Raw genomic sequence first — 14,181 nt, 5'->3', positions numbered from 1 at the left:
TCAGCTTTAAAAAGAACTTAGAAAAGGTTTCTCTAGTATCAGCAATTCGATACTCGTGTGACGTTCTTTTAACCTCTGTAGAGTGCATCTATGAACCTGTAACCAGAAGATCAACCCATACTTGGTTAGGAGAAAATAACAAACACGAGAAAAAGTTTTACGAACCCAGAAATTGATTACTTTTACATGATGGAAGTTAAGCAAGAAATAACGAAGTTTGACGCGTTTTTTTCCAGATCCAGATCCATAAATCTCTTGAAGGCATCTTATTATTACTGACAGCAGCTTTAATTGAAATCCAAATCTCTTTCCCTCGCAGCCTAAATGTCGCCTCATCTTTCTGCAACCAGAGTGAGTTAATTGCAAATTTGAGATTCGTACTGAAATGGGTTTAATATCAGAAAGATTCTTAAAACGGTCGTAGGCACGAATTTCGGATCTTATTGACTGTTTCATTCGCGGAAGTGCATTTTGAATATTTAACGACGCTTGACGAATTTGTGGAAATTGGCAGCAAATTTTAATTAATATCACTTCAGTTTACAGCTCTTATTCGTTACTTACTGACCTTATTGCTCTCCGTGAAGCAACGACACTTCTGTTTCTATACAGCGGGAAAATTACATAAATGGCTAAATTCTCTGTGGCAGACCGTGCTTTATTTGTAATCCATTGAGTATATGTTGCTAAGAGTGTTATTGGTGACAGTTCAAAGTGTTAAAAATCTTTCGATGTTTTTAAATATAGAATTATAATTCCAAATATTTAAAGTATTTGTTTTCATAAAATTGTTTACGTTAGCGATTATCTTAAATAAATAAATAAATATGCTCTATTATTTTTTCAATTCGCACGGGTATATAACAGGTACAAGCGGGTATATATATATACTTTTATGTTTTCATGCATTGACCTTATATATAAGGTCAAAGAAAGAATTGGAACACAGTTGACGTAGAGATTCCTTGTCTTCTCTGACACACGATCCACTCGATGAGCCTTCTTTCATTGTCTGGATACTGAGATCCTTTCCTTCGACTAACCTGTTTTGTTCTAGATAGCTCATTCAGGCAATCGAGCTGCTTCCCTGTTGTCGCTTTCTTCTGCGTTGGATGATGACAGATGAAGAGTTGGTGTCTAGCTGTATACGATGCTCGCTGGCGACCCATACCATCCATGAAAATGTGACACTATAAATTGTCACATTTTCATGGATGGTATTTCGATTGCGCTAGCTTGAAATTCTAATCTGAACTGTTTCGTACAGTAATTTTGATGTGACTATAGTGCTGCTTTGTTTGATAACTGCTTGCTTCTGAATGTTTAGTTTGCCCTGGTCCTAACAGGTACTTAAGCGCTCACCACCGTTCCAAGTAATCTTGGACTTGGCAACCCTAACTCACAGATAAGGTAGTTAGCCCCATGCCTCCCAGTGTGTGTCCTTTGTCTGCAGATGCGTTTGTTGATAGGGCCGGTTTGTCTGTTATAGGGGGAGAAAGAACCAGAGTTTTGGTGTGAAAAAAAAAACCTACCTCCGTATGAGATCAGCTAGCTCACCTTTCGTTAAAAGGTGAGAAACTTCTGTGTAGAAAATAGGACCAACTCAATTCTCCCTCCTGGTAAACTACTTCTGGTTCACCATATGTTCGCTAAGTGGCGATGCCTATGCCTGAGTTGAAATTGACTAGCATTTCACAATGCAGTAAAAAAAAAAAAATACCGATAGGCTGTGTTTTCTAATGGCATTATTTCTTTATAAACAAATCTACTCACACGAGGCGATATATTCACAAACTTTTTCATCATCCTCTTCAATAGGGTTCATCACAATAGGATAAACAAAGGATCCTTCGGAGTTCGATAAAGGGCTTATTGTGGGTGCCGGTCTGGCTAGACCCACGATTTTGAAAACAGCAGAGCTGATTGGTTTCTCAAAAGGTGACATATCCCGGCTGTTTAATCAGTGGAAAAATAACCCACATTGCTTGTCTAAGAGCCGTTACTTAGGGCCTGTTCAGAACGAGATCGCCGTTTTCTGAGTAGGATTGTACAAACAAATAGAACTTCCTGTGGCCAGCAGTTGACCGGAGCATTTAATGAAGGCTGTCCTGGGCCCGAACTACTCAGTAAATTGAAGAGGGTATTAGCAGTTCCATGCCTATATGGAAACCACTGATTTCTTCAGTTTCAAATTCATTGTCCGGTATGTGTATATAATATGCATGGCGTTTTGGAAGTTACCAAGGCCTTAAAATGCTTATCGTGCGTAAGTGAAGGTAACAATCTGTTAAAACAGTATTCTTACTTCACACAGAATATAAAATATTTCTGTTATTCACATTTTCTTTAATGGGATATTTGAAATTAATATTAATTTTGTTTATTCTGTGGAATTTTTCATAAGATGAATCCTTTATTTTCATTGAATAGAGCGGGTAATATTAAATGAGGGGATATTAAAAAAAGGAAACGTATGTAATTGATAATCGAATTTAATTTAATTTTAATTGGTAACTAGCCATAATAGAAGTCATAACTCAAAACTGACTTATTAAACATTTGCTATCTGGACATGAGCCGATAATTAATACTAAGAAGAGTTAGTAATTGGAAATGGAACTTATTATCCATTCGTTCTTAAATATTCAATTATTGAAACACATAATTCGACATGTGCATCGGAAATTAGATGAAAACAATAATGGAAGCTTACAAGACTGCTCAACACCTTAGCAGGATAGTAGAGAAAATGGGGCCCTATTTAGAAGTACACTTTTGTACATTTACGGACTAATAAATAAGACCATAAATAATTTTTTTTAGTTCTTAACAGCTGAAGATGAGTTATACAGTAGATGGGCATAGTTTGATATGATTTTCGAGAGTTCAGCCTAAATATTCTCTCTCTCTCTCTCTCTCTCTTCTTGCTAGGCGATGTATACCTTACATGCTATAATGCACACGAATTTTTTCAGGCAACCCCGATTGCTCTGGAAACCAGACATTTAAGCTGTTTTCTCAACCATTTCAGTCCTCACAATAAGAATGATATTGATCTCTCAATGTTCATTTAAAATGTTTACAGTAATTGTATAATAAAAACAACAAAACAAATTTAGTTTCAGTCATGTCTCATAACAATTTTGAGTGTAGATTTGTGGATAAAAATGTGTGGGGGGGGGGGGAGAACTCAGAAACATCTACTATTTCAAGACTCACAAACCCATGCTGTAAAAGAATACGAAACAACAGCCCGTTGGTTGCCGTCCATTCTGTTACTAAAACGAAAATCGAGAGATGTGCTACTGCAAATTTGTTTTTCAGGATTTTTTCTCAGAATATTTGTTAATAGATAAGTGATTTGTCTATTCGACTTCGAAAAGTATGATTTTCAATCAAGCATTCTCAACCAGCCTGTAATAAATATTGCAGCATGATAAATAAGCATTTTTAATTAAAATTAGTTGATTAAAACATTCAAATTCTTCTGAATTCGTTTCAATTAGCGATGTTTATAAATTAGAACATTCTCCCTAATGGTACTAAATATTATAAAATAGAATTTCTTATGTCTTAATTTCTACGTTTGTATTATTTTTTCTTTCCGATAGATGGCAGTAAAAGTCTATTCTGCTCCACTGCAACAGCTAGCATTTCAGAATCTAGTTCGCTTCAGAAAAAGAAAATACCAATGGGCTGTGTTTCTAATGGCATTATTTCTTTATACACAAATTTACTCACACTAGGCGATATATTCACAAATATTTTCATCATCCTCGTCCCAACAACATGGTATCTTAAAAATTCTTACATGCATAGGCCCTAACCTCTATTGCTACCAAGCTTCCCTCACATCTAAATTTTCCTTTATTCGTCACACTTTCCTATCCAGTGGATATAATTCTCAAAAAAAAATTTTTTTTTTAATTAGAACTGTTGTTCCTTCCAGTATCACACATTCTCTCTCTCTCTCTCTCTCTCTCTCTCTCTCTCTCAACGTACTAAAATACAGTAATGATATTCTGGACAACTCAAAACTAATTAGAACTTTAAAGAAATATAATCTCTGTACTGCTTTTAAAACCCCATAAGCTGACTGCTCTTATCCGGTTTCCTAACCCTTCTAATTCAGTTTCAGATGCATACAAAGTTCATTATTCGTATGAACTGTCGTATTGTGTACAAATAGCAGATCTAATATCATCCACTTTGAAAAACACAAGAAATACATCTGCTACTACAGTTATGGTTAGTCAGGTCTAGTTGACATGGTTCGACACCTTACACAAAATCAAATGTTAAAAATGTTACAAAGTACAAACATGATTGTAAGGAATCGGTAGCATGTTTATAAAACTAACGAAACCTCATTAAACATCGTTGTGTGAAACTTCTCAATATTTGAGAGACCTCAATGACTATGGCTACCTAACAGTGTTTGCATAGAGCATCCCTCTCTTAGGACTTCGAGCTTACAATCTAACATTTTTCCACTTGTTTTATTTATTATTTGTGTGTGTGAGAGAGAGAAAGAGAGAGAGAGAGAGAGAGAGAGAGAATGCGTGCGTGCGTGTACGCGCATTGTTACAATTTCTATATTGTATTTCTGATGATGACTCTGTCACATAAACGAAATGTTGAACAAATAAGCCAGTATTTAATTTATATTGGGTCGCATTCATTTCTTTAAATCATAATATGATAACACAATCTCTGGTAAGAGTCTAAGTACAAATATTCCAGGAATCTGTAATTTAATCTTGCTTTTATTTGTTTATTTATTTAGTACATTTTGCTACATTCGCCAAAGCAATATTGCCATGTGTTTCACACTTGATGAAGTAAAGCTCTCAAATTTAGTGAACGAAAAAAATTAAAGAATATGTTTTATTTCATTGTGCTAGTTAATAAATAGATATAATCCATGCTTCAATGAGAGAGAGAGAGAGAGAGAGAGAGAAAGAGACAGTTACATATATAGAATCTAATATCTGACTGGTGGTAGAATAATCAAAGACTAGTCTATCGTTGCTACAGTGTGTGTGTGTGTGTGTGTGTGTGTGTGTGTGTGTGTGTGTGTGTGTGTGTGTGTGTGTGTGTGTGTGTGTGTGTGTGTGTGTGTGTGTGTGTGTGTGTGTGTGTGTGTGTGTGTGTGTGTGTGTGTGTGTGTGTGTGTGTGTGTGTTATTATCCTTCACATATTTAACTTTATCTTGCAGTTATTTTGCCAGATCTCTTCCAAGTATTCTTGGATATCATCAGCTCACAAAACAGTATAGAAAAAGCCAGCCCATTGCCACACACGAAGAGAAACAAAATTCCTTTAATATCTCCCACGTGGATGGCTTGTGTATCTTTCACCACTGTTTCATTGGCGGTCAATCTTCTCAAGTAAAGTCGATCGGATAAGCATTTCTCCATTAAACCTGCCTCCAAGTATCTGATCAGTCTGTAAGAAAAGAAACGAATAAATTAAGTTGGATACCTTGCTCAGCAAAAATATAATATTGATACGGTCAAGCGACAGTCATTTATTCGGCAGGTCATTTTTATAATCTTACGAAAAAAGCATCCTACAAGTCACGGAAATAGTCGGTCAGTGTATTTATTCAAAAAAAAAAAAAAAAACGCACGAGAAAAAAAAAAAAAATTGCCCAAAGTTTTAATCCTAAAAGTGAGATTCCTTAGATGTTAATTAATTGGCTACTAATTTAGTATAATAATTTAAAATAATTTAGTATTTTTGTAATAAAAACAAAATGTTAATTAAACATTGCTATATTTAACTGCTACAAAATTGTTTAAATTAATTACTACAGTTGCTTACATTAAATAAAATCATTAATTAAAATAACAATTTAAATAGTTGTAATCATATTATTAAGTAGTTTGATATATCGCGAAGCAGTTTTGGACTATTACAACAACAAAAAAAAAAAAAAAAAATCAGCATTACAAAAAAAAAATGTGAAGATGCCGTACACAAAATGACAATTTTGTTGCAGAGTAAAATTTCCTTGAAGTCCTTTTGTGCTTCTGCACTGCTTTCATAACATTGATATCAGTGGAGCCTAACAAAGGCTCCACTGATATCAATCTTTGGAGCCTAATGTTAGGCTCCAAAATCTGGCTAAAGAGAATGAAATAAAGATTATAATTAAAAAACTTAATTAAAAACCTAATTTTAATAAGAAAGTCTTAAAATAAAAAGATTTTCCTTACGCTAGATCAAACACTTCTCTACATGGATCCCCTTTCTGTAAAGCCAGAGAAGCTTGGGTAGTGTAAAAGTTATCTTCGCTAAAGTGGAAGTTATCAATTCCAAGTATAGTGGCTTCCATCAGAGCTAACTGTTGGGCTATGACAAACGCTGTTTTAGTGTTTAGGACTTCCGGCATAGCATCTTGTACATTATCAATTTCACTCATAGATTTTCCAATTTTATTCATTATTCCCGATGGTGCCATCTATAAGGAAATTTTTAAAAAAGTAAATTTGTTTTGATTTTAACTTACTACGCTAACAAAAGCATAAAAACAGTGAAGATGAAAGACAAATACAAGACGATTGCATATTAAAGGCGTCACCTGAAATGACTTTGTTATTGCAGAGTTCTTCAAAGAAATGCACCTGATGCGCCCCTCAGTGGTGACTTTAGCAAGTTGTTCAACGGTCCTAATGGGTTCTTCCATTTGTAGGATGACTAAGAAAGACAGCAAATTGCCGCTGTAACCAAACAGCAAAATCATGACAGCCAACAGCCAGAACAGGAAAATGAATCTGCAAGCCTTCCATCTCGACAATGGACCCAGAACATCTAGCACACATTACGATATGCAATGTAAGTAAGAAAATGATCAGAGACAAAGATATTTTTAAATTTGAAAAATTAAAAAAAAAAAGCTTCCGTTTTTATGAATGGAATCTTTTCAAATTTCTACAATACAAAAAAGCTTAAATGATACATTTTAGTTAGTAAATTATTACCTTTATCCTCTGTAATAGTATGTGTCATGTTATTAAATGGACAAACAAGAAAAGAATCTTGAAAATCAACTATTTGATGAAGCGGGGGTATTTTTCTCTTCTATTTACTATATACTACACTAGATGGCAGTGCATGTGTTTAATAACAGCCAGTAGAATGTAAATTCCCTAAATATTCCATTACTATTATTTATTTATTTTTCAGATTTTGAAAGTTATTTATACTTAAAAAAAAACAGTTATAAAATATTTATAATAAACTATTTTGATTTATTATATATTATAATATATTTCTGACAACACTTTCTTAAATATTCTTAATAAATATTTTATTAAAATGTTATCGGATGGTTACATACAACTGGAGATCAATATAAGTTTATTTTTTCTTGAAATAAATGTTACGCTAATATCAAGATGGGTTTCTTTTTAGACAAAAATGCCAATGACGTTATATTTCTTTATGCAATAAAGCATGTAGCTTTATTGGAATGATGAGTGTGGCATTGAAAAAAAATTGTCATAATGTAAAAGAATGGAAGTGAATCTGTAAAACGGAAATAATAAAGTCAGAGTATTTTACACCTTACCTGAACAATTCACAAGAGTACACGACAAAGTCCAAAAGACTTGCATGATGCGAGGTCTTGGTAATTTGTTCAGCTTAGCCTCGAGGGAGCCAATAATATACAGCAAGAGTGTGACAGCCGCCAGGGATACACCTATTGCTAGCCATAACTAAAAAATGGGGAGAAAAAAACACGTTAATGGCAATATCTGTATACATATATTCAAAACTATTTACTTAAAGTTTAAACGTATCCGTTAGATTACTATATTTAACTTCCGTAATTTTTCTGAGCTAAACAAAATCAGTGTCATAAAATGTCAACTGAAGTTCGAAATTTGTTTGGTCTGCTTTCTATGCGTGTATATCATCGCTTCTTACCTCAGGTGTAAAAGGGTTAACTAGTGCCATAGATTTTGATTTTGGACTCGGAGTTCTAGTGACGAATATCAGGGAGTCATAAAAGAATGGGATGGTGAAGTCCACCACTTGCCATCTTTCGTATGTGTTGGTTATAAACTGCAAAGCCAAGTCTGCTTCCTACAAAAATAAAATTAGAAAGGTTTTATCGATTTGCTATCACAGACACGTTACATTGCTTAATAATGATATGTTACAATTTCTATGGTGTTTCACATATTCATCTACTGTATTGTTTCTCTTCTTATTGATTGTTCTTTGCTAGTAATATACAGAGAGAAAACGTAGAAAAGGGACATCTAAAAATGGATGATTGCATATTTTCACTATAGGTATAGTTACCTATCATTGTTATTCTTATCGTTTATTATTCCTTTTATGGGGATCTCACTCACTGAACGTTATACGCCTATAGCATATTAGTATCGTAAAGGGCTAAAGCTAGATAATCCGAAATCCTTCTTTGCAGATCAAGCGTTGAAATATTTGAAGCCAGAAATTTAGATTTTTAATAAGTTGAGTGTTGGTCTGTCAGTGGGCGATAAATTTTATCTCCTACTTAAGATATTCATAAATATTCATGCTCATGTCCGCTGTGTAATTCGAAGCGACTGCTTGTTGGTTGGAGAATTATTCATTTCGACAACTGGATCTTCATGTTATGATCTAATTATATATGAAATCTCGTGCATTACGTACTGGGTTTCAGTGGCAGAAACCTTGTACTTGATGTATTTTTATGCAATTCAGGCCGAGTTTCTTTTTAGCCACAGCAGGAATTCGTTCCTCATTGAAATAAAGGATGAAGATTTCTTTCACATTGAAAGGAAACAATCATTATGTTCTTGATTTTCGTCAAGACCTGCCTGGTTTATTAAAACACCGCATGCTATGGTGAAAGCACTGACGACTCAACGAAGCTATAGAATAATATCTAGTGCCAGCAAATCATAATGCCAGCCGGATGTCCCAGACATGGAATGTTCAGGTCCAGGCACGTCTAATATCAGTAATATTTGCATCCCCTCCTAGAATACAACCAATACAGTTTTTATTGTCGTTGTTGTTTCTCTGCATAAATACCGCAGTGCTTTCAGATGGTTACTTTTAAACATACGTTGGAAACTAATATCTATGTGTGTGTGACCAATATATTAAGGAAAACAATGGCTTCTACTCTTCTGAGAAACCTTGAATGACAGATAAACAACCTTGAAGCATGTTTAATGACAAATAAACAGTACTAATTTCATATTTTAATGCTGAAAAGTGGTGTTGATGGATGAGAGAGCAGGATTTATTCTTGGTTTGAATTTAGCACCGAATTTCAAGAATTTTTAATAAATTATTTCAATGGCGCTTTTTTTTTTTTTTTTTGCATGAGCAAAATCTCTTAAAATGCCATCTCTTAGAATTATAATACCGCAGGAACCTTTTGGTTGGTGATCATTAATGGATCCAGCACACAATTAATTTCGTTCCACTTTTGCACCCTATTTTCATAAAACGGATGGAATTTATCTTTGTGCCTTATTGTATTTCAGGCACAAATCCTTAATGGCACAAAACTTACGACTAGTTTGACTATCAGAAATCTGCGATCTACGCATTATTCCAAAGAGCAGCATTCTCCTTAACCAGTTCTTATAATTATGTAACTAACAGGTTAAAATATTTGAGCAACGAAATTTCGATAGTTTATATTTCTTTGGATTTTGCCGAAACAATTTATGATATCGGCAACAAAGCTGGTATATCCCAAGAATTCTGTAGAGCGATAGCACGTTTGTGAAAATTCGAATATCTTGTGAAATGTTACAACGCCTTTAAACAAAAAAAAAAAAAAAAAAAATCGGAAAAATTGTGAACAAATTTTGTTAGAAATATAGTCCATACTGCTCGTATCAAAAGCATAAGCAACATTGTTATGACAAGAATTCAACTGAATAAATGTATATGCTATAAGAAAAAATCACCTACATTAGTAAACAGTACGCAAAACCATATTAAAATCAGTTTTGAAATACGAGGGTGGTCTGAAAATTTCTCGGCCTAACAATATAAAAACGAATTTATAATTTCAAATTTTTTTTTTTCAACATAATCTCCCTTAAGACTAATGCATTTATTCCAGCAATGCTCCAGTGCCCTTATCCCGTCCCTGTAGTGGTTCTGAGTAAGCTCTGCAAACCGGGTCTTTTCTCACGAATAATTTTTTCGTCTAGTCTGGTTAAAAGATCGGAATAATATTCCCCGGTTATTGTTTCACCCTTTTCAAGATAATTAACAAACAAAATGCCTTTAGCATCCCAAAACACCGATGCCATGACCTTTCCTGCTGATGGAACAGACTTTGTCTTCTTTGGCGCCGAACAACCGGTTTCAGTCCACTGTTTTGACTTCTGTTTGGATTCTGGTGTGTAATGGTGAATCCAAGCCTCATCCATAGTAAGAAATCGACACACAAAATCAGTTTTATTCTTAATAAAATGCTCCAAGTACTCTTCAGAGATTTTCATGCGTGTGCGTTTTTCATCTGCTGTGAGTAAGCGCAGCATCCATCTTTCGCAAGGCTTTTTCATATGTAATTCTTCATGCAAAATATATCCTACACGTTCTTTTGAAATGCCTATAATCTCAACAATTTCACGCACTTTGACTCTCTAGTCATCCGATATATTATAGTTGACTTGATCAATGATTTCGGGTGTTGTTACACTTTTTGGACTTTCCTTTACGTGGATCATCTTCGTTTAAACTCGGCAGCCCATGTCTTAATTGTCGAAAACGAAGGAGAAGAGTGCCCATAAACTTTTATGAACTTCGAATGAATTCGTTTTGGCGTTAAACATTCACGATACTCAATTTTATCAATTTCAAGGGATTCAGACAATACTTTTGCTTCAGTTTGTATAAAACAAATTACTTGATAGAATGACTTGAAATTTCACATGGATGCTTATGACAGATGTACCAACTTAGAAAAAAAATTTTTGTCAATAGTGTTGCCATCTATGGTTGAAGCTGAGAACTTTTCAGACCACTCTCGTATTGATATGAAAGTTGAGTTGGAAATAAAACTTCGGACTAATTCCTAATCAAGTAAAAATGTAAAAGTTGTAAAGAAAATGAAGGGAGAGAAACGATGTCATCAACGACAAAATCATATTAAAAATTCGGATATTAGAAAAGATCTTGACATTAAAATATTGAAAATGTTTAAGAATCGCATATATAAGAAAATATTTTCGTCGAACAAAAGTAAAAATTATCAAAACAAATATTATAATGACAGTGGAAAAGACCCAACGGAAGCTGGATTTACATTGTTCATAAGAATATTAGAAGGCAGAAATTTTGATGTGACCAAATGGGACACTAAAAAGAATTGCATAATTTGGAAGAAGTTTGGCAGCAAACTATTAACGAAACCATAATGCCAAAGCTTCTCTTTAAAATCCATTTCGGGAAATAATGATTACAATGTATTCGATCTATTGTGGAAATGTGAATCTCATAGTTGAGAGATTCTCATCAATTCTGCATCACTACGCGAAATCAATAAGTCCACCAAACACTGAAATGCTGATGATAATTTGTTAATGCAATTCCAGTGTTTGCTTTGGTTGCAGTTCATGCGAGTTGGTTTCTGAAATCGTATAAAATGGAGCGACATTAAAACCATCTTTCACCACAGAATCGCTTTTTGTTGTTGTTGCTGCTGCTCAGAATGGTAGATGAGAAAATGTTAGTAACCAACAGTCGATATATCGAATTTTTTATCTTTTAATCGGTCCTAATAATGTTGTGTGTATTGATTATACACACAACAAAGTTAAGCTCATGGAAAACAATTTTCGTGACAACAATTCGTTGTTATGGTGTGTGTGTGTGGGGGGGGGGTATCCTATGTTATTGAAAACTCGGCATGCTGTGCACCTGGCAAACTAATTTCTAAACTTATAGTAGTACTTTTAAAAAATGTTTTTCCTAATCATTTTGCTTCGAATTTTCTCTCTCTCTCTTTTCTCTTTTTTTTTTCTTCTTTGTTTTTCTTGCTTGGCATTCATAAAATTATGGTTTCTGTTCCATATTGAACTCATTAAAATGTGCACAAATCTTAAATATTTCACACAATGGACCACAATTCTTACATCTGGAGGCTTCCCCTAAGAGACCCCTAAAATCCTTTGCTTAGTAATAATGTAGAGAATCATACGGTCGATGTACCTTACCATTCCTTTTACTGCTTTTCAGATTTCTTTATGTTTCTTGAATCACCAACAGATATTTCCTTCTGCTAACCGTTTATTACAATTAGCATCAATAATTTCTTAGCTTCGGTTTTTTTCTAAATCTATTTACTCATGTGCAGTGATTAAGAGCAGTTTAACTTCAGAAACATAGAAAAAATTTCTTAATCTTCTTCTTCGTTCATTCCATCTATTGTTGTACTTTGGAACAACAAGATAAAAAAAAAACTTATCGCTATTTGAAGAATCGAAAAATAAGAAGTTATTTCGCAAATAAGAATTTCTCTGTTGAATGTGATTTGACTACATTACGTTAAATTATATTATAGTTTCCATAACAGCCGACGAATGCATCCAATATTTTTAACATTATGAATTAAAGACTTGAATTCTGTTTACCTTTCTGACCAGGTATCCAACCAGTCCTGACCAATTTCCTTCCTTTGTCTTAAATCCTGGATATCCATCTTTCGCAAACCGCGAGAGTACTCTGTAAATTGTATTCAACAAGTTAAATTTCAAGCTATGTTCTTTGGTTCATGCTCTCTCTCTCTCTCTCTCTCTCTCTCTCTCTCTCTCTCTCTCTCTCTCTCTCTCTTTCTCTCATTTATACTTGTAAATGGAACTTCCAGATTTTTTTAACATAAATATATAAACTGAAATATATTTATTTAAGTTAAGGGATATTGCATCCCATATTGTTTCTTAGCCGAATAAGAAACCCAAAGAGTTTCATGCCGAATATAGAAACTATATAAAGTTCGGCGATTCCAAGCGTAAGCAAATACCTGGATAGCAGCACCTGAACCCTTTGGTAGTGCAAATGGGTCAGGTGCTGAGGCAACTCATAGAAAGGGTGGAGCAAGCTCCGATCACTATTCTTGGTATTTACCCATAATGTGAACTTAGCTCCTAGGAGCTGTATTATTGTTCAACATTATGAGAGAAGGTCACTACCCAGACCGGTTTCAACCTTTATTGAGGTTTCATCAGTGAGTAGGTAGACCTAGTTAATACCAAGTTTGTAGCGAACAGAACTTACATCCCTTCTGTGAGAAGGGATGTAAGCTACAAACTTGGTATTAACTAGGTCTATTAATACAAAATACCTTCACTGATGAGACCTCAATAAAGGTTGAAACCGGTCTAGGTAGTGACCTTTTCTCACTCATAATGTAGAACAGTAATACAGCTCCTAGGAACTGGGTTTCACATTATGGGTAAATACCAAGAATAGTGATCGGAGCTTGCTCCATCCTTTCTATGAGTTGCCTCAGCTTGCACTACCTTCAAGGGTCAGGTGCTGCACTATCCAGGTATTTGCTTACGCTTGGAATCGCCGAACTTTATATAGTTTCTATATTCGGCATGAAACTCTTTGAGTTTCTTATTCGGCTAAGAAACAATATGGGATGTAATATCCCTTAACTTAAAGAAGTTCATGTCACAAAATTGAAGCCTTTGGCTCTTCATATAATTTGAAATATATTTGTTTCGGAAAATTTTCATTGTGGTTCTTAGCATTCTTCATACGCTAATTAGTGACTGTTTATAGAGACGAACTAGATCTTTTGACACTTCTCCGTTCATTATCACATGGTACCCAAGTGTAACAAAATAAAAACTGATAAATGAAATACCATAATATGTATCTTTAACAATTTACAGTAATAACAAAAATTGGGAGTGTGGGGGGGGATTATTGTATTCATTTGATAGATTTTCCTATTATAGTAATACATCTATAACTTTCACTATTTGTAAAGAAGCGTGTTAACTTTTTGAAGAAATTGAATACCATTCGTGCTACTAGAACATTTGCTGTTACAGAGAGAGAGAGAGAGAGAGAGAGAGAGAGAGAGAGAGAGAGAGAGAGAGAGAGAGAGAGAGAGAGAGAGAGTGACAGGTGGAAATGTAATTACTCATAAATAAGATTTCACTCAGAACATAAAAC

The 14,181-nt window shown here is 34.3% G+C and overlaps 2 protein-coding genes and 1 long non-coding RNA gene across 6 annotated transcripts in view; 1 reads left to right on the top strand and 2 right to left on the bottom strand.

Annotated features, from left to right (window-relative positions):
* The first annotated feature begins 3 nt into the window (after nucleotides 1-3).
* Nucleotides 4-14,181, top strand: part of LOC150107953 (uncharacterized) — a 14,944-nt gene continuing 766 nt past the window's right edge. The window contains exons 1-2 of the long non-coding RNA XR_016548116.1: nucleotides 4-351; nucleotides 6,610-6,840. This is a non-coding gene — a long non-coding RNA (uncharacterized LOC150107953). The remainder of the gene's footprint in view (nucleotides 352-6,609; nucleotides 6,841-14,181) is intronic.
* On the bottom strand, nucleotides 4,755-6,440 carry LOC150107954 (uncharacterized). The gene is made up of 2 exons (XM_090415483.1): nucleotides 6,222-6,440; nucleotides 4,755-5,448 (listed from the first exon to the last, which is right to left on the bottom strand). The coding sequence occupies exons 1-2, from the start codon at nucleotides 6,425-6,427 to the stop codon at nucleotides 5,208-5,210; spliced, it is 447 nt and encodes a 148-aa protein (XP_090271609.1). The 5' UTR covers nucleotides 6,428-6,440; the 3' UTR covers nucleotides 4,755-5,207.
* The window catches only part of LOC150107952 (glutamate receptor ionotropic, kainate 5-like), a 17,759-nt gene continuing 11,134 nt past the window's right edge, over nucleotides 7,557-14,181 (bottom strand). For all 4 annotated transcript variants that reach the window (XM_090390563.1, XM_090390564.1, XM_090390565.1 and 1 more), the window contains exons 7-9: nucleotides 12,627-12,717; nucleotides 7,936-8,094; nucleotides 7,557-7,724 (exon numbers count right to left, since the gene is read on the bottom strand). In XM_090390563.1, the coding sequence (XP_090246689.1) occupies nucleotides 7,566-7,724; nucleotides 7,936-8,094; nucleotides 12,627-12,717 (409 nt within the window). In that variant the 3' untranslated portion in view covers nucleotides 7,557-7,565. The remainder of the gene's footprint in view (nucleotides 7,725-7,935; nucleotides 8,095-12,626; nucleotides 12,718-14,181) is intronic.

Source organism: Typopeltis vanoorti, chromosome 3 (assembly GCF_054136105.1).
Source record: "Typopeltis vanoorti isolate ZY-2024b chromosome 3, IOZ_Tvanoo_1.0, whole genome shotgun sequence".
In the NCBI taxonomy this organism is placed as follows: Eukaryota; Metazoa; Arthropoda; class Arachnida; order Uropygi; family Thelyphonidae; genus Typopeltis; species Typopeltis vanoorti.
Note: the sequence above shows the minus strand (reverse complement) of the source record. Positions and strands in the feature narration are given on the sequence as shown.